The sequence below is a fragment of the Lepidochelys kempii genome, chromosome 11, assembly GCF_965140285.1.
Source record: "Lepidochelys kempii isolate rLepKem1 chromosome 11, rLepKem1.hap1, whole genome shotgun sequence".
Lineage (NCBI taxonomy): Eukaryota > Metazoa > Chordata > Testudines > Cheloniidae > Lepidochelys > Lepidochelys kempii.
The window spans coordinates 79581685-79601124 of NC_136390.1; the positions used below are offsets into that span (position 1 = coordinate 79581685).

At 41.2% G+C, this 19440-nt stretch overlaps 1 protein-coding gene across 6 annotated transcripts in view; it reads right to left on the minus strand.

Annotated features, from left to right (window-relative positions):
• Positions 1-1804: 1804 nt before the first annotated feature.
• PCNT (pericentrin) overlaps positions 1805-19440 on the minus strand; it is a 228556-nt gene continuing 210920 nt past the window's right edge. For all 6 annotated transcript variants that reach the window (XM_073306956.1, XM_073306953.2, XM_073306954.2 and 3 more), the window contains 7 exons: positions 18952-19122; positions 17763-17927; positions 10490-10728; positions 7545-7633; positions 5902-6055; positions 4064-4191; positions 1805-2368 (listed from right to left, as the gene is read on the minus strand). In XM_073306956.1, coding sequence (XP_073163057.1) covers positions 2328-2368; positions 4064-4191; positions 5902-6055; positions 7545-7633; positions 10490-10728; positions 17763-17927; positions 18952-19122 — 987 coding nt within the window. In that variant the 3' untranslated portion in view covers positions 1805-2327. The remainder of the gene's footprint in view (positions 2369-4063; positions 4192-5901; positions 6056-7544; positions 7634-10489; positions 10729-17762; positions 17928-18951; positions 19123-19440) is intronic.

The following is a 19440-nucleotide window of genomic DNA, read 5'->3' on the forward strand; positions in this document are numbered from 1 at the left end:
GGGCGCGGCCTCCCCGCCGGAGCAGCCCGGGGCTGCAGGAGGGCTGAGGGCCGCGCCGGCCCCGGCGGCCCCGCTTGCAGCGCAGCCCCACGCTTCGGGGGCCGCATGCAGACGGTGACCGGGATACTGTAACCCATCGGGAGGAGGCAGCCTAAGGGGCAGCTGCGCCTGAACCAGGGGTCTCACCCAGGGGTGCCTGGAGCCCGCGGGGATCTCCCAGGGGAGGCGTCAGCTCAGCTAGAGACGTGCCCAGTGGTACAAGAGGCTACGTGACAACCAGCAGCGAAAGCAGTTCAAACTCAAAATTTCATACACTGACTTGCTCTAGGGGGCTCCATATACCCCCCACTGAAATGCAAGTGCAATATGGATACGGCAAAATGAGACAGTAAGCAGTTTTTCAGTAACAGTACGCTGTGACACTTTCGTATTTTTGTGTCTGATTTTGTAAGCAAGTAGTTTGTAAGTGAAGTGAAACTTGGGGGCATGCAAGGCAAATCGGACTCCTGAAAGCGGTATAGTAGTCTGGAACGAGTGAGAAACAGTGGTCTAAACCTTCCAAGACAGATGGCAATCCAGCCTCCTTTTGAAAGCCTCCAGTGAAGGAGCTTCCCTGATGATCTCCCTAGGCAGTCTGTTCCATGGTCCTACTGTTCAGTTAGGAAGTTCTTCCTGAGATTTAATATAAATCTGTTTTGCTTAATTTGAACCCATTGCCTCTTGTCCTGCCCTCTGTGGCAAGAGAACTTTTCTCTATCTTCTTTTTGGCAGACTTTCAAGTATTTGAAGACTGCTATCATGTCCCCCCCCTTTAATCTCCTCTTTTCTAAACTAAACATACCCAGTTCCTTCAGCCTTTGCTCATATGGCTTGCATTCCATCCCTTTGATCACCTTTGTTGCTTGCCTCTTCTGGATCCTTTCCAGTTTCTCTACATCCTTCCTGTGCATTGGTGACCAAAACTGGAAACAGTACTCCAGTGGAAGCCTAACCACCACCGAGTAGAGGGGTTACGATCACCTCCAGTGACTTGCATGCTATGCCTCTGTTAACACAACCTAAAACTGCATTTGCTTTTTTTGTGGACACTGCTGACACCACAACTCCCAGATCCTTCTCAGCAGTACTACTGCCAAGCCAGTTATTCCCCATTCTGTATTTTTGCATTTGGTTTTTCTTCATTTTATCATCTACAGCCCACTTCTCCAATTTATCAAGATCCCTCTGACTCTTAGCTCTATGCTCCAAAGTGTTTGTAAACACCCACCCACCCTGCTCCTGCAGCTTTGTGTCATCTGCGAATTTCATCTCTATATAACATTAATAAAGATGTTAAACGCCAGACCCAGAACAGATCCCTGTGGAGCCCCACTTGAGCTCTCCCTCCAATCTGACATAATTCCATTAATAATTATTCATTTTTTGCAGTTTAACCAATTATGTATCCACTTAATAATGGTAGTTCCGGCAAGCCAGCATTTCTCCAGTTTAATCATCAGAATGTCATGTAGGACTGTCTCAAAAGCCTTGCTAAAGCCCAGGTATATTATGTCCACCGCATTCCCCTGCATTTGATATCATACCTCCATCCTTTCCCACAGCAAGGATAGGCGGGACAGAAGCTTCTAAACTAACTCACTCAAACAGCCAATCTCTATTCCACGTGGAACTCAGAAGATGATGGCTTCACATAGTAGTGGTGGTTGGTGAGAGGATCAGGACAGGAGTTACTTTCAATGTTTGAAACCCCAACATGTCAATCCAAAATTTTCAGAATATAATCACAAGATTTATACATGAGTGCTTCTTACTGATGCATATGTAACTGTTTAGTCGATATTAATGACCTTACTTGCACATGAAAATCTTGAGCAGCTTTACAGTAAGAGCAGCAATTAGATACACAGTGTAGGAACCAAAACCAATACATAGTAAGAATTCGCTAATAAAATGTCATTTTAATAACTTTTTACAAGGAATCCGGCTATACACTTTAGAAAAATAAACATAAAAAAGACACTTTGTGGCTTCCAATACAATGCTGCAGGCACACTTAAGCTGTTACGGTTAACAGTTATTCCACGTAAGTGTGTAAAACATTGTGAGTGAATAGAGACTTCCTCTCAAAGTGTAAATGTACTAAAATTTAATAAACCGATTACATAAAAATCTGATGCAAAAACGTTGCATAGACTCAAACCCCTTTATTCAACTGCACATAAGTGTTGGATTTCCTAGTACTCGGATACACGAGAATACAAAAGCATCCACTTCAGAAGCAAGTAGCAACCTGGAGTTTTCGGTCACAGGTCTGAGAAATGCTCTGATCACTTTATGTTTCTCTGGTGAGGTGGTCCTGGAGTGTTTCCTAAATTTAAATAAAACAACCAATGAATACTGGCAACATACTAGTATTTACATTACCAATTGTCACAGTACAGTTGTGCATTACTTTCTGTGGTGATGTTTGCTTACCACTATGAATTTCATGTTGGCTTTGTTGAAAGAGGTGATCTCTTCCACAATCCACTTAGGAACAATACATACAAGGGACTAAATGGCCTACTAACCTGGAGACCTGGATTCAAGACTAGGTTCCTTTCACAAGCAGCAATGAGCTTGACTGTCTGGTCCTAATCTGATACCTTTTATCAGCAACGAAGTGTGATCTCTCTGGGCTGAAGTGTACATGTTAAAGTTTACTGGAAACTAGAAACCATTTTATTCACAACATTGAGAGATTTTGCTGTGACCTTTTCAAACTATTTCCCACATAAACTAAAAGTGTGATTAATAATTAAAGCAGCATTTCTGAGCCTTCTTCCAATGATAGCCACTTTTCTGAAAAATGTCACTGATTTTGCCAAGGTTCGGTAGTAAACTGTTAAACAAAATATTTGATTCTGTGAGGTGCTATCAAGTTTCTATCACAACATATGGGGTAGGGATAGCTCAGTGGTTTGAGCATTGGCTTGCTAAACCCAGGATTGTGAGTTCAATCCTTGAGGGGGCCATTTAGGGATCTGGGGCAAAAATTGGGGATTGGTCCTGCTTTGAGCAGGGAGTTGGACTAGATGACCTTCTGAGGTCCCTTCCAACCCTGATATTCTATGATTCTATGATATCTGGATTACCTATTCTGCTACCAGGAGTTTCAATAATTATGAAAACCACAGTTTTTTCAAATTCATGGCAACAAGCTCTGGTTGAAATCCTGGCCCAACTGAAGTCAATGTCAAACTTCCATTGACTTCAATGAGGCCAGGATTTCACCCTCAATATATAAAATACATCACCTTCAAGTATAATAGTTTTTTTTCATCTTAATCAGCCTCCTGAAAGTGCTTTGCAAAACTCGGAATTAGAAGCTGATATTAAAATGACCACATCACTAAAGTTAGGAACCATTATATACAGTTAATATCAAACACAGAGTGACATTATTTAGCTTCTAATAACTGGTGAATTACATGATAGCAAGTCCTGGGTTTTCCAATTCAAAATAACTTTTTGTTTAGAAATTTAAGCTATTTAGACTGAGGTTAAAAAGAAAAATGGTTGAAATAGAAAACTGAACCAAAAAAAAAGTTTCCATTCATGAATATTTTCAGGATTGACTTTTTGTCCTGAATCTAGATGGAAAAAATTTTAGAATTCTTAAGCACATTCGACTATTCCATTCCCTACCCAACTATCTGTATAGCTTTTTAGAGAGCTAGTGGGAATGAAGCAACTTCAATTTAAACCCTCCTCTTACATGCTTAATGTCTGACAGTATAAGATGACAGAAAAGAAGAACTTTTATCTTTGAACAGCTCCAGTTAAGAAATCATTTGTCGAAGTGTCATGCTTTGAATCTTTTAAGATACAATCCGTGAAAGCAGCAAAACTTCACTTCAAAGATGCACATTTTAATCTCCCCTCCCACCATGACAAATGCAAAGTTGTTTCTTTTTAAAATGTTCTTCACATTTTGTGACTATTAAGAACAATATGTAGCAGGCTTTTGAAAAAAGAAGACGAGACTTTAGAAAAGTCTGAGGGATGATGATGTTCATTTTACCTGTTTGTGCACCTCCTAATCTCTGCTGGATAACCTCTAAGCGATGGATGTATTCAGTTAATGACCGTTCGGGGTCTTGAGTAGACACTAGTGACTTCTCCGAAGCTGAACTTGTGGATGGATGTAATCTTAAAAAGAAAAAAAAAGAAAAATTAAGCTTCTTCCTTTGTAAAGCTCACAATATACACGCAGAGAAGGTGAGTGAAGCGGTATCTTTTACTGATCAACTTCTGTTGGAGAAAGTGACAAGTTTTCAAACTACACAGAGCTCTTCTTCAGGTGCTAAAGAAGAACTCTGTGTAGCTTGAAAGCTTGTCTGTTTCATCAACAGAAGTTGGTCCAATGAGATATTACCTCACCCACTCTCTCTCTCTAATAGCCTGGCACCAACATGGCTACACCGCACTGCAATATACACACAGCTAAGGCCAGCCTAAATGTCCTCATGTAGTTAATAATTCAGTGCAAAGGAAACTGAAATTTCAAAAACTGTTGCTGTACCTCTCAGCCCCATTCTGTGTAACAATGTGATGAATGAGGATGCGTGGTGTAATATTTGGAATGGAGTGTGAAAGAAAGTAATATCCTTGTTAAGGGCTGGAAACCTAGGAGTCTCAACCCTGCTGATATCTAAGGCCTTGTCTACACTACCAGGGTAAGCTGACCTAAGTTACACTCCTCCAGCTACGTGAATAACTTAGATCGACCTACTGCAGTGTCTTCACTGCGCTGCGTTAACGGGAAACACTCTCCCGTGGACTTACCTTACTCTTCTGGGGGAGCTGAAGTACCAGAGTCGACCGGAGAGCGCTCTGCCGTTGACTTAGCGGGTCTTCACTAGACCCACTAAATTGACACCTACTGCATCAATTGCAGCAGCATGGATCTCCCTGGTAGTGAAAAGCCCTAAGAGGTAGCCGCCTAGTGGAAGCAGTTGGCAGGAAATGGCTGTAGAAGGCAGCTCAGGTGCTAAATCATAGAATCATAGAATATCAGGGTTGGAAGGGACCTCAGGAGGTCATCTAGCCCAACCCCCTGCTCAAAGCAGGACCAATCCCCAATTTTTGCCCCAGATCCCTAAATGGCCTCCTCAAGGATTGAACTCACAACCCTGGGTTTAGCAGGCCAATGCTCAAACCACTGAGCTATCCCTCCCCCCCTTTTGCTCTGAGAAGTGGTGGGGAGAGCAGAGTTGGAGTGCTGCAAATTCTGTGATGTGCCTCTTAGGGGTACAGCGCAGAATCTCTCCCTTGGTATCTAAGACCCCCTTTGGGACACTGGGATTTGGCCACTGCTCCCTAATATTGAAAAAAACTGCTAAGTTGGAGGTGAGCACGCCCTCCCCCCCTTGCACTTCCCCATATACACACACACCTGAAGCCTGCAGGTGTTTGTTACTAATGAAGCATCATAACATTGTGGCATAGCCATCTCAACTAACACATGCCTTTCAACAAGATTATTGAACTTGCTTCTGTGACGACATGCTAATAAACTTCAATTTGTGAGACACAAATAATGAAAAATTGCCTCTGTAGGGAGGGATCATGAACACAAACATTAGAAGTACTTTGTTTTGTCAAAATAACATCATTAGATTTCATTAAGCAAAATATCTCATACCAAGAAATCAAGCACATACTGTGTTTAAAACCATTCAAAACAAATTGGAAATACAACTATGTTCAGCATCATGAGACAAATGTAATACATTTAATAAATGTAAAGAATCAAATTTCCATTCTTGTTCACCTAATCTCCCAACAATAGGTTATATTCTTATGAAAGATTACTATCTGGCAGAACAAATACAATACATTATGTTATACACTAGGTACCTGTTATGTAACCAGTAAGAGGATTTCGGTGAGTGGCTCACAAATCTAGCAGAACTGGTTCTGTGGCACGATCCAATATCTCGGGTAGGAGGGGAGTTTACATTAACACTTGGGAACTGCTGCTGCCTTAAAACTTCTGTTCTAGCACCAGAAACTGTATTAAACAAGTAATAGTCAACCATGAAATTATGCACAAAGAGCCACAATATGTAACAAAACTAGTGAATGATAGCAAAACAACTTTTATTTTGGTTTTAAAGTCAAAGGCTGAGTCCGTATTTTGAACAATTGTTTTTGACAGTATTTGAAAAGGCCAACATTTTAACGTTTGTAGTAATATAACCACTCCACACATACAACTCTCTGACAAATCATGCACACGCACAGTGTTGAAAGCTACCTTGTGTCTTCTACAGTCATTTTTCATGACTATTTTATTATAACACCAGAGGCACTTTCATTCCCTGTTCCTATTTTCAAGCCTTTAATCCCAAATATTTCTTTCAATCAATTCTAAAATCTCATGCTTGTTCTCCTCTGTATCTACCGTATGGATATAATGCTATAGATAGCGAGCAACACAGACATCCACACTTTTTTTTTTTTTTTGATGAGGGAGAGGAGACAGGAGTCCAAGAAATTTCAGTCAGTCAGTCGGATCCATTTGACCATGAAAAACAAATCACAAAAATTGGCTTTTAAGGAAACTGCCGAGATGTTGTTTTGCATTGAGGTAACAAAATTAGTCATGTTTATTTTTTTAAAAAGATTAAAATTTGGGAGGTACCTAGACCTTAATGAGAAATACAAAGCTTGAAAGATATTTGTTGAGGTATAAAAGTGATATAAGTTAAAAATAGTATAAAGAATGAAAAGTAATGTCCCACGTACATCGGGAACTGGAAAATGCACTATATATTTTTTGTTGGTTAAATCTGTATTTAGTTCAATATGCAGTCTAATTTTTTATTAAAAACAATGAATTAATGAAAAATGACATCTGAGATATTATATACACAAGTCCATGTATTAAAATCTGTGGTTCTCATAACACATCTATAAGATTAGGCATGGGAACATAATTGCCAGAATGGATCTGATCTCTAATAGTGGTCAGTAACAGCTGTTTTAGAGGAAAGTTCAAGAAATCCCACAGAAAGCAGTTATGGAATCACCTACCAGCAGGGAAAGACCTTTCCCAATCTCTATTAACTAGCTCATGTCATTCAAAAACTTTTGTTTTTTATTTTTAATATTTACACAGTAACAACTGTTATCTGTGTGCACGTCCAGTCTCTGCCTTACTGATATCTTGCGGCAATGAGTTCCACCCACAGGGTGTCTGTGCATGGTATGAAAGATAATTTCCTTTGTTCAGCTTTAAATGCCTTTCATTCTCACTGCCTGTGCCCTTACACAAGGAGAAACAATTAGCTGCTGGAATGATAAATCCTGAATTCCCCAACTATGGTGAGTGGGATCTCAACCGTTAAGTTGGGGGAACTGATGTTGTAATGGCTTTTTGTGATAAAATATCAAACCATTTCACTACTAAAGTCTGTTAGTTACTACTTAAGAAAGACACGTACTATTGCAAAGAAATGTTAATAAACCACAATTATTTGTTCAAAAGAAATCCTCACCTGGGTTATGTCCGATACTGTGAGAAATGTTTTCTCCCTGTGCCCCTTTTCTGTTTACTTTATGCCATTTTTTCACCAAAAACTTTAACCTTGCAAACAATGTAAAGTTTGTATACGGATTAAAAACAGCAGAAAAACAAAAATTCACTTAGTTGAAATATTAAACAAACATATTAAACAATATAAATAACAACCCCAGAAAGGAACTGGGAGCACAAAGATATCCAATTTAAGTCTCCTGGGCATAGGCTTATCAAATAGTTTACTGTGCTAACTGCCCTTCGGATATTTATTAAACGGCTGATGGAGTCAAACAAGAAAATTCAGAATTTATAAACTGGTTTTAAAGCAGAGCTTCTCCCTACATTGCACCAAGTTGAGAGAAACATGTCATCCCTTGACTTTAGCAAAGCTTTTGATAGTCTCCCACAGTGTTCTTGCCACCAAGTTAAAGACATGCGGGCTGGATGAATGGACCATAAGGTGGATAGAAAGCTGGCTAGATCATTGGGCTCAACAGATAGTGATCAATGGCTCCATGTCTAGCTGGCAGCCAGTATCAAGCAGAGTGCCCCAAGGGTCGGTCCTCGGGCTGGTTTTGTTCAAGATCTTCATTAATGATCTGGAGGATGGCATGGGCTGCACCCTCAGCAAGTTTGCAGATGACACTAAACTGGGAGGAGTGGTAGATACACTGGAGGGTAGGGATAGGATACAGAGGGACCTAGACAAATTAGAGGATTGGGCCAAAAGAAATCTGATGAGGTTCAACAAGGACAAGTGCAGAGTCCTGCAGTTAGGACGGAAGAATCCCATGCCCTGCTACAGACTAGGGACCGAGTGGCTAGGCAGCAGTTCTGCAGAAAAGGACCTAGGGGTTACAGGGGACGAGAAGCTGGATATGAGTCAACAGTGTGCCTTGTTGCCAAAAAGGCTAACAGCATTTTGGGCTGTATAAGTAGGAGCATTGCCAGCAGACTGAGGGACATGATCATTCCCCTCTATTTCCCCTCTTTGAGGCCTCATCCAGAGTACCGTGTCCAGTTTTGGGCCCCACACTACAAGAAAAATGTGGAAAAATTGGAAAGAGTCCAGCGGAGGGCAACAAAAATGATTAGGGGGCTGGAGCACATGATTTATGAGAAAAGGCTGAGGGAACTGAGATTATTTAGTCTGCAGAAGAGAAGAACGAGGTGGGATTTCATGTTGCAGTGGGGGAGGTTTAGGTTGGATATTAGGAAAAACTTTTCCACTAGGAAGGTGGTGAAGCACTGGAATGGATTACCGAGGGAGGTGGTGGAATCTCCTTCCTTAGAGGTTTTTAAAGTCAGACTTGACAAAGCCCTGGTCGGGATGATTTAGTTGGGGATTGGTCCTGCTTTGAGCAGGGGGCTGGACTAGATGACCTCCTGAGGTCTCTTCCAACCCTGATATTCTACGATTCTATGAAACGACAGTTATCCCAATTAAAAAAACCCTATCAAGTTTCACCCCCTCTGCCAGTTGTAACAGAATGCAGTGAACACAAACAAGAAAGGTGTAATACTAAGGAACAGGATGAGAACCTATCTTAACATATTCCCTATGAAGACATAAGATGCCATTAGGAGACTTTCACGCAAAGGTTTTCAAGATTCTATACCGGGGCAGGAGGAGACAAAAGGAACAAAAGCATAAACAAGCTTCTTATAGTGAAATCTTAATTTACTTTTTCATTTTAATGTATTTGACATTTTCTCCCTTCCTCCTTTGTGTGTGTGTCTGTCTAAAATGTTTACAAAAGTCACGTTTGGTGACATACAATATGCAAAGGCAAGTCCCTGGTAACAGAAACCCAGTCCCAAAAGACTGTTCATGTGGCAGTAAGAAAAGGAACAAATAGGGTAATGCAATTATAACACCCTAAAAACACCATCCAATCCCCTCAACAGTTCCTGCTTTCCCTTTGTTTTGTCTCTGAGCAAAGCAGATCCTTCCCTTTCTCCCTCCCTGCTCAGCGTGGGCAGAAGGTTTGTGGCACCTTTTCTCCGTACCCCTTATGAATGCATGATTTTGGAGGATGCCCTCCACTATACTGCAGCCTTTGGGGGCTGTAGGGAGCCCTGGGGCAGCTCCTCATGCTCCACAGGATTGGTCACTGGCTTCCTGCTCCTGCATGTCATCCTGCTGCTGTTGCCATGAAAGCTTCTCTCTCAGGTATAACAAAGTACATCAGCAATTATTAACCTCAACCAATCACACTTTTACCAAGTGAGGGGAAAAGACTCAGGAGGAACCACCTGTTACATTTAGAACAAAATTATTGTTAAATTTAAAAAGTTATATTTCAATGACCTCCAACCAATAGGGAGCTGGGTTTTTCATTTTGAAATTATCTGCTTATTACAGATTGATCCTTTGTGGATAAATCAATGTGACAAGCTTCGTGACGGATGAAAAGTAGACTTGTTGGCAGAACTCAGAGGAATGTACTCATCGCTGATGAAGCATGAATGAGGTCAGATGGAAGGATTAATACTTCAGGCCAATGACTGGTGATACAATAGTCTCCTATGGGTTAGGATACACCCAGTAAGCCCAGACAGAGGGGACATTGCCTGAATGGGTCATTCCTTCACAGGTGCTACATGTGAATACAGATACCAGATACTATGGGGTTGGGTGCAGTATAAAAATAGACAGATGCAGCTTTCAGGAAGCAATATTTTAAGGTATTCTAATAAGGCACATATGAAACACATTGGCCTTGAACATGCCATATTAGTTAAACACACAATTATTGGCTAAGTAACACTTTGAAATAACTGTTGAACAAATCTTTCAGTCCAGAGTAAGGGAATTACAGCTAAGCAGTTCTAAAAATGAAAAATCTGGGGAACGTATTGTGGATGCTGTAACATTTACAAGGAAAACATAGGAAAATTATTTTATGAGTTTGTTTTTACCTTGATACTGCAATGACCACTCTCACCGCAGATCTGAACTTGGTAAAAGGACGGGAACGTGATTCAGAGACCTGCAGGTCTGCAGGCGAAGGATAGACTCCCATACGAGCTATCAGCGACAGCGTTGCTTGCTCACAATCCTGGAATCCACCCAGAAGCAGAAGAAGGTATTTCTTCTGATAAACGAGAGCCTTTCTAAAACTCTCTGCTCGCAGATACTTCCTGTATAATTTCTGCAACTGAAAAAAACCCAAGTCATTGAAATTTAATTAAGGACACCTGTACACTCATCGTATAGCCAGATCTGTTTACTCCCACAAGTTCTCCCACAACCTGTTTTCCGTGGCTTGACAAAAGCTAGCTAAAGCGATTTTACTTTGGAAAATTGTGCGGAAGGCCATATAATAAGAACTGCTTCTAAAACTTTTAAGAAATTGGATAATGTTTTTGAAAATGAAACTTCCAATTAAAGTTTGCATTACTGAAGCTCCTGCTAATATGGACCATTTACTGAAAATTAACAGTGTTTGTGATACTGGCAGCATGGAAGTCTTACATGAAGGTCTGTAAGGCTGCTATACCTCTATCTGTCTATGAGGCCTTGTCTACACCAAGGAATTTTTGCAGGGTTACTTGACCTGTCAAGTAAGGTTCTAAGAACAGCTGCCAGAAGACATCTGCATTAGTGCTTCCAACATTGCTGACATGAGGGCAGCTACAACAGCAGCTATTTGCTAGCATGGACAAGGCCTCATGTAACTAACTTTACAGGCATTTGATTTTGGACAATCCAATTGTCTTAATATTTGTGAGCTTCTGAACACTGTATTCACACCCGACACTGGGAAAATGGTTTCACTGTTTATCTTCTAGAACGGGATTTGTGTTAACTAGTTAATGTGAATGAGCATGCATGTTGGATTCAATGTTAATCTAACTTGATCACAATAAAATTGTCACAAAGGGGTTAATAGATGCTTCTGAAGTTCAAAGGAAAGTATGCACTGAATACATAATATTCACGGATGGTTGGTAAGTTCTTGTGACAGACAAGAGGCTTGTGTCTCCCTCAGACAGCTTTTAGACCACAGAGAAGCCTGAGAGTTACAGAGGAATTTGTATCTTAAATGACTTGGCAAAAAGAGTAACTTTTCTTATTGAAGACATATGCGGAAGAGTATTTTTGAACGGCCTTGTGAACAACATGTTATCTAACTATCACTAACCATCTTTTGAAAGGTGACTGAAAAGCTTTTCCTAAAAATTGAAAACTTGTAAGATTCCAAAAGTGTAAACTATAAATGCAGTTTATATAGCAGCAAAATAATTCTATATTTAATGAAAATTACCTAATATCCTGACAAATATGAGATGCAGAGATCTTGGCTTTTGTTACAGTAAGTACGATCATATTTATCATGAACAAAGAGAATTCAAATCGAATTCGGAATAGGATGATTTTTCTTTTTTAACCTTCTTTATGGGTATCCACTTAAAACTGCAGCCTGGGTTTCCCCAGAAGTCAAGGGTCTCGATGCAGTAACTGTCTCAAATTGCGTTAAAATAAATGGAGTCCATTGCTAACAATGGGTATATACTTCATCTACTCTCTGACTCCTACTCAAGAGGTTCTGTCTTTTTTAATTAAATATATGCTTCGATTCAAATTTAAGATTAGATCTATGCAGAGGATAACTATGTTCATGAAGTAAAGTAAAACCTACCTGTTTAGTTTTTCTAGAATATGATTTAAACGGATACCACCAATTTGAAATCTAGTGAATTTCAAAAAGCATATTAAGTAGTTTAAATATTACCCCAGCCAATTTCTATTGTTTAACAATGTTTTTAAAGATTTTTCTTCCCATGTTACATGTGAAAGAGCCAAACAACAGGGGAAACTGACTGGCTCTAAAGAGAAAACAGTGGACTAACTTTAAACACTGTGCTATGGAAGGCACAAAATACAAAAATGGGAAAAAACTAGGGTTTTTTCCCCCTCTCTAATCTTTGGTTACAGTTACTTTAGACAGAGCAAACAAGCATAACAGCCTCTTCCCTGAAAATCCACCTGGAATGCATGAAGTAACAAATTTAGTTAAAACTAGGGCTGTCAAGCGATTAAAAAATTAATCGCAATCACTCACGCTATTAAACAATAACAGAATACCATTTATTTAAATATTTTTGGATGTTTTCTACATTTTCAAATATATTGATTTCAATTACAACACAGAATACGAAGTGTAAAGTGCTCACTTTATATTTATCTTTGATTACAAATACTTGCACTGTAAAAAACAAAATAAATAGTATTTTTCAATTTACCTAATACAAGTACTGTAGTGCAATCTCTTTATCATGCAAGTTGAAAAACCGGTTACCTACTTCTCGTAACTGTTGTTCTTCAAGATGTTTTGCTCATGTCCATTCCAAATCCCACCTGCCTCCCCTCTGTCGGAGTCTTCTGGCAAGAAGGGACTGAGCAGGCGGCGGGTCGGCAGTGTCCTATATACACCGCCACTATATGAGGGCGCCATTCCAGGGTGCTTCACAGTCTACCCAACGTGAACCGCTAGGGGAAAATCCTTTCGACAATCATGCGTACACACTTATTGGAATGGACATGAGCAACGCATCTCGAAGAACAACAGTTACGAGAGGTAGGTAACAGTTTTTCTTCTTCGAGCGCTTGCTCATGTCCATTCCAATATGTGACTCCCAAGCAGTTTCTTTGGAGGAGGGGTCGGAGTTCAGCTGATTGTAGGACTGCCCTGCCGAATGCTGTGTCATCGCTTGTTTGGTGGGTGATGCCATACTGTGACGTGAAGGTGTGGATGGAAGACCATGTTGCCGTCTTGCATATGTCTCGAACAGGGACGTGTGCAAGGAAAGCTGCGGATGAAGCCTAAGCTTTCGTGGAGTGCGCCGTCAATGGCAGGGGCGGAACGTTGGCCAGGTCATAGCATGTTCTAATGCAGGATGTGATCCACGACAAAATGCGCTGGGATGAGATGGGAAGCCTTCTCATCCTTTCGGCGATTGCACTAAGGAGCTGTGGAGACTTACAAAATTGTTTTGTGCATTCAATGTAGAAGGCTAGGGCACAACTGATGTCCAGGGAATGGAGCATCCACTCTCTGTCAGTGGCATGAGGCTTAGGGAAGAAGACCGGTAAAAATATGTGCTGATTCACATGAAACTGGGAGATCATCTTGGGTAGAAACGCAGGGTGAGGATGCAGCTGAACCTTGTCTTTGTAAAAGACAGTATGGGGGGCTTGGAGGTAAGCTCTTTGAGCTAAGACACCTTTCTGGCTGATGTTATAGGCACCAGAAAGGCAACCTTCCAAGAGAGGCAGGAGAGAGGGCAGATGGCCTTGGGCTCAAATGGAGGGCCCATGAGCCTGGACAAGACTAGTTGAAGTCCCACTAGGGAACGGGCTGCCGCACATGGGGGTAAAGCCTGTCCAAGCCCTTGAGGAATCAGCCCACCATGGGGTTTCCAAAGACTGATCTACCCGTTGCCCCTGGTGCGAGGCTGAGGAGGCAGACAGGTGCACTTTTATAGATGATATTGCCAGCCTTTGTTGTTTCAGGTCCAGTAAGTAGTCCAAAACAAGGGGAATTGGTGCTTGCTGTGGTGGGATATCCTTCTGCAGGGACCAAATAGAAAACCGCTTCCACTTTGCCAGATATGTGGCTCGGGTGGAAGGTTTCCTACCTCCCAGGAGAACTTCTCTCACTGAGTCCGAACACTGGAGGTCCAACGGGTTCAACCATGGAGTTTCCACGCCGTGAGGTGGAGGGACTCCAGGTTGGGGTGCTGGAACTTGCAGTAGTCCTGAGTGATAAGGTCTGGGCATAAGGGAAGGGTTACTGGTCTGTCGACCAATACGCTTAACAACGTATTGAACCTGCGCTGGTGGGGCCACGCCGGCACTATGAGGATCAACGAAGCTCTGTCCTGGCGGACCTTGAGAAGGACTCTGTGTATGAGAGGGCAGGGCAGGAATGCATAGAGCACGTGACTCATCCATGTGAGGTGAAAAGCGTCTGCGATGGAGACCGCTTGCTGATTAGCAACGCGAAGCTGGAGCCCCCGGTCGAGCTGACTTTACGGCCAAAAAGGTCCAGCTTCTTAGCGTCCCGTGACTTTGGAACGGGACCTCGTTGACTCTGCCACTCTTTGTGGTTCGCCGCATCCACCACTAATGTTCCAGGCTGAGAGTGGGTAAAAAGGTGGTCTGCCATAGCACCTTTGTGGTGTTTTGTATGGTCTTGTAAGGGGCAAGGCTAACCTAGAGGTACCCTCCTGGGCAAGAATGTCCACCATTGGGTTTGAGTCTTCTGACACCTCCTCAGCCTGGAGGGGTTAGTTTTGCGCCACCCTCCTAAGAAGGTCCTGGTGCGCCCTATTGTCCATCAAAGGGAGTGTGGTGGCGGAGGTGCCAGCCACTGCCTCATCCGGTGAAGAGGATGATGAGGCCCGTGGGACCGGGTCCTCCTGATCCTCAGGCTCTCTGGAGGCTGGCTCTGGTAAGTCTGCCCTATTTGGGGCAGACTGTGGCACTGGTACCACATGGGGTGCTGGTTCAAGAGTTGCACCCGTTTGCGAAGACCCACTCAGTCTTACTGCCTTTGGAATGATGGCCAAAGCATGAAGGGACATACGAATGTTTAGTATATCTGGCATGTAAATACCTCACAACGCCAGCTACAAAAGTGCCATGTGAACACCTGTTCTCACTTTCAGATGAGATTGTAAATAAGAAGCAGGCAGCATTATCTCCCATAAATGTAAACAAATTTGTTTGTCTTAGCAATTGGCTGAACAAGAAGTAGGACTGAGTGGACTTGTAGGCTCTGAAGTTTGCCACTGTTTTGATTTTGAGTGCAGTTATGTAATAAAAAAAATTCTTCATTTGTAAGTTACACTTTCACGATAAAGAGATTGCACTATAGTACTTGTATGAGGTGAACTGAAAAATACTATTTGTTTATCATTTTAACAGTGCAAATATTTGTAATAAAAAACAACATAAAGTGAGCACTGTACACTTTGTATTCTGTGTTGTAATAGAAATCAATATATTTGAAAATATAGAAAATCATATAAAATATTTAATACACTTCAATTGATATTCTATTGTTTAACAGTGCGATTAATCATGATTAATTTTTTGAGTTAACCATGTGAGTTAAGTGTGATTGACAGCCCTAGTTAAAACTATACACATACTTCAATTAAACCTTTGATATTAGCTATCTGAACAGGGCTCAGACAACATAAATCTCAATTCCACACATCAAGTATTAAAATGATGCCAAAGTATCACAGTCTTTCACCGAACAATTTTATTCAACATTAATCTCCTGCATATCTCAGTTTACAGAAAGGACTAAAACAGTTACAAAAATGATCATCCTTGTACAGGAGACTACCTCAAGAGGAGCTAGCTGCATCCCTACCTGAGGGAAGGATCACTAGCCTGCAGCCAAGGCAGTCACCAAGGAACAAGCACCATCTCCCTGGCCAGAAGAGACTGAGGAAGAGGCCTAGGAGCAGCTGGCTTAAGACAGAACCGGATGAAAAAAGGTTCCGACCCTGCCATACCTTACAGCTGCCCTGGTACCGCAACAGGATGCCACCCAGAGTCCATGAGGGGTCACTACTAGAGACAAGCCACCACTGCAACTTGGATTATAGGGGTCACTCCCCAAACTGACGGGACAACAGTAGGAAGTAGCCCAGGACAGTGGATGTAGACTCCCCACTGGTACGTCTCTTACTCAGGGGTTGACTTCCAAAGAATCCTGAGCTGAGACCTGATGGAGTGGGAGGGCCTGGCTCCTCCTAGCTCCCCTGCAGCCTTAAAGACTGAGGCACCTTGACCAAGCTGGGGGCTGGAAAGCAAGCGTTCCAGCCACTAGGCCACCCAGCCCTCCAAGCCCTCTGTCACAATTATTTAAAGAAACATTTCTGTAAAGTACTCCAGAACAAAATATAGGAAATGATGATGCACTGGCTGGGGGAATGGAACACTCGCTAAAAAATTTAACAAGTCTAATCCTGAAAAATCTGTGTGTTCAATGGAATACACACATTTAAGCATGGCAGATTTATGCACAAAAATGCCACAGTTGCATGAACTAAACCAGGATGTGCAAACATATTTGGCCAGTTATGACCCTATATAGCCATATTTGCCCCAAAATACCTAATTTAAACAAGAAGTCATGGGATTTGTATAAATAAATTAGATACTTGCAAACATGCTTGTATATTCAAGGTATGTCCACACCTTAAATACAGTGAGCAGTTCTGGTCTCCCCCATCTCAAAAAAGATATATCAGAATTGGAAAAAAATACAGAGAAGGGCAACAAAAATGATTAGGGGTATGGAATAAATTCCACATGCAGACAGATCAAAAAGACTGGGACCGTTCAGCTTAGAAAAGAGACGACTAACGGCAGTTATGAGAGAGGTCTATAAAATCATGAATAGTGTGGAGACTGTGAATAAGGAAGTGTTATTTACCCCTTCCCATAACACAAGAATCAGGGGTCACCCTATGAAATTAATAGGCAGCAGGTTTACCCCAAACAAAAGGGAATACTTCTTCACGCAGTGCAGTCTACTTGTGGAAATCATTGTCAGTGTGAAGGATTTAGCTGTGAAGCCTAAAAGTACAACTGGGTTAAAAAAAGAATTAGATAAGTTCATGGAGGATAGGTCTATCAATGGCTATTAGCCAAGATGGTCAGGGACGCAACCCCATGCTCTGTGTCTCCCTAAACCTCTGACTATCAGAAGCTGGGACTGAAGATAATTGCCCTGTTCTGTTCATTCCCTCTGAAGCACTTGGCACTGGCCACTGTCGGAAGACAGATACTGGCTTAGATGGACCTCTGGCCTGACCCTGCATAGCCGTTTTTATGTTGTTATCTTACAAAGTCAGGCTCAAGATGTTTTTTCCTGAAAAAATTACACTGTGCATCCAATTCAACCATATGTAAGAAATATCATTCCATCTTGTAAAAGTGTCACATGTTAATTCTGAGACATGAATAATAGTAAAAATAAGTGTCTCATCATGTTTTGAGGAGAATCTTAAAGCAGTTTCCAAACATTATTTCACAACAAATCTGTACCATAGGTATATGAAAATATGGGTAAACTACAGTACAAATTCTCTGTGGTCGTGGGTGTAGCAACCTGACTGCTCTCCAGAGTGCATTTCTGATCATATTTTGCAACATCCATTTTACCTTTGGGTTGGAAGTTTCCATAATTGGCTTGTTTTCAATTTCAACAGTAGCTTTAGCCAGCTCAGATTCTGCCTGTTTCAAAGCATTCTGCAAAATAGTTTTTTCTCGCTGCCAGGAAGCCCTTTCTGATCCCTGGACGGAGTAAGCATCATCTGTAGAGCGAATCTAAAAAATGAAATTCAAAGAAAGAATATAAAATAACCATCAAGCTTCACTACTTCCAAAGGAATGTAAAAGTTATATCTTTTAAGTCAAATTCAATAGTAAATTCACTTTAAGGAAAAACTAGAATGCCAGAATAATTATACTGGAAATTTCCAGCAGCAACAAGAGGTTATCCAGATAGGATGGGAATTTCAAGTAGAACTTCAGTCCATGTTAACAAGTAAAGAAAATTAGACAGTCCTTGCCTAAAAATCTTAGTCTTATTAGTTGATATGGCTCCCATTCACCTTAATACCAGAGAGACTCCAAAATGTTTAAAAATAGAAATACTAATCTCAGTCTTCCTTCCCACCCTATATGTGGCAGAAAGAGCTTGATTTGCTTATATTTTTTGTATGCTATGTACATGCATAGAAATTACTCATGAATTTGAAAAAGTGGGTTCTGCACTTAATTCTGAGAGCAGTTATTCTCATCTCATATGGTCACTCTCATCTCTTGTGGGAATGAGTTCCCTGCTCCAGGTCCAGCTCCAGTGAAAGATCAGTCCCTTGTGCTCACAAGCATCATTCTATTGGTTAACCCTTCCAGGGTTGGAATGGAAGTGTAACTATCACAATAGGGTATGGCAACAAAGGGTGGGGAAATCTCTCAGGTAACTAGGTCAAATCCTTTGGAGTCTATGTTCAACAAAAAAGCAGGGCATAGAATAGGGTATCAAGGTGACATGCTGACAGTGATCTATGTTACTTGGCAGATGAGCTGCTGTTTGTGCAGATTTAAGCTTTATCAGTATGCATAGCATTATTTCTCAATAATCAATATACCATCACACTTCGAACAATGAAGGGCACCGCATATCTGATGAACAGAAAACCCCAATACGTACTGGACCATGCAGGTCTAGTATATTGGTATTTTATTAGCATCAGGCCAGCAGGTAGTTGCCTTCAGTCTCCTGCCGTGTATACAGCTATGCGACAGCAAAGAGAAAAATATAAATCAAATAAAAATGAATATATACCTGTCTGTTACCAATTCCCCTATGATGCTGCTGCTGAAGATTCTTCTCAAGTTGACAAATTGCTGCTCTTAATTCTAATTTCTCCTCTGTCAGTGTTGTTACAGACTTTGTAAGTTCTCCATTTTCTTTCAGCAACAAGTCTACCAGAGAAACTGAACCTTGCAGTGGTTTCTTTTTAAAAAAATTGGGGAAAAACAAATTTGAGTTCTACTAACATTTATAGCTTCACCAAGCAATAAAACAGACTGCAGTAATTTTCATTTTTAAACTTTACAGTAGAAGGAGGCAAAGCATAAATTGCTGCTCTCCTCTATAAAAAACACAGTTGAGAAACCACTAAACCAGCCATTTTATAGAGCTGGTAGAAACCATCCAAAGATCAACTTTTTGACAATTTGACAGGAGAAAACTGGAAAAAAGATAAACAAAATTTGTGTGAATTTTTGAAAGGTTCCGACCAGTTACAGAGATTGTCAGATGTATTTATTG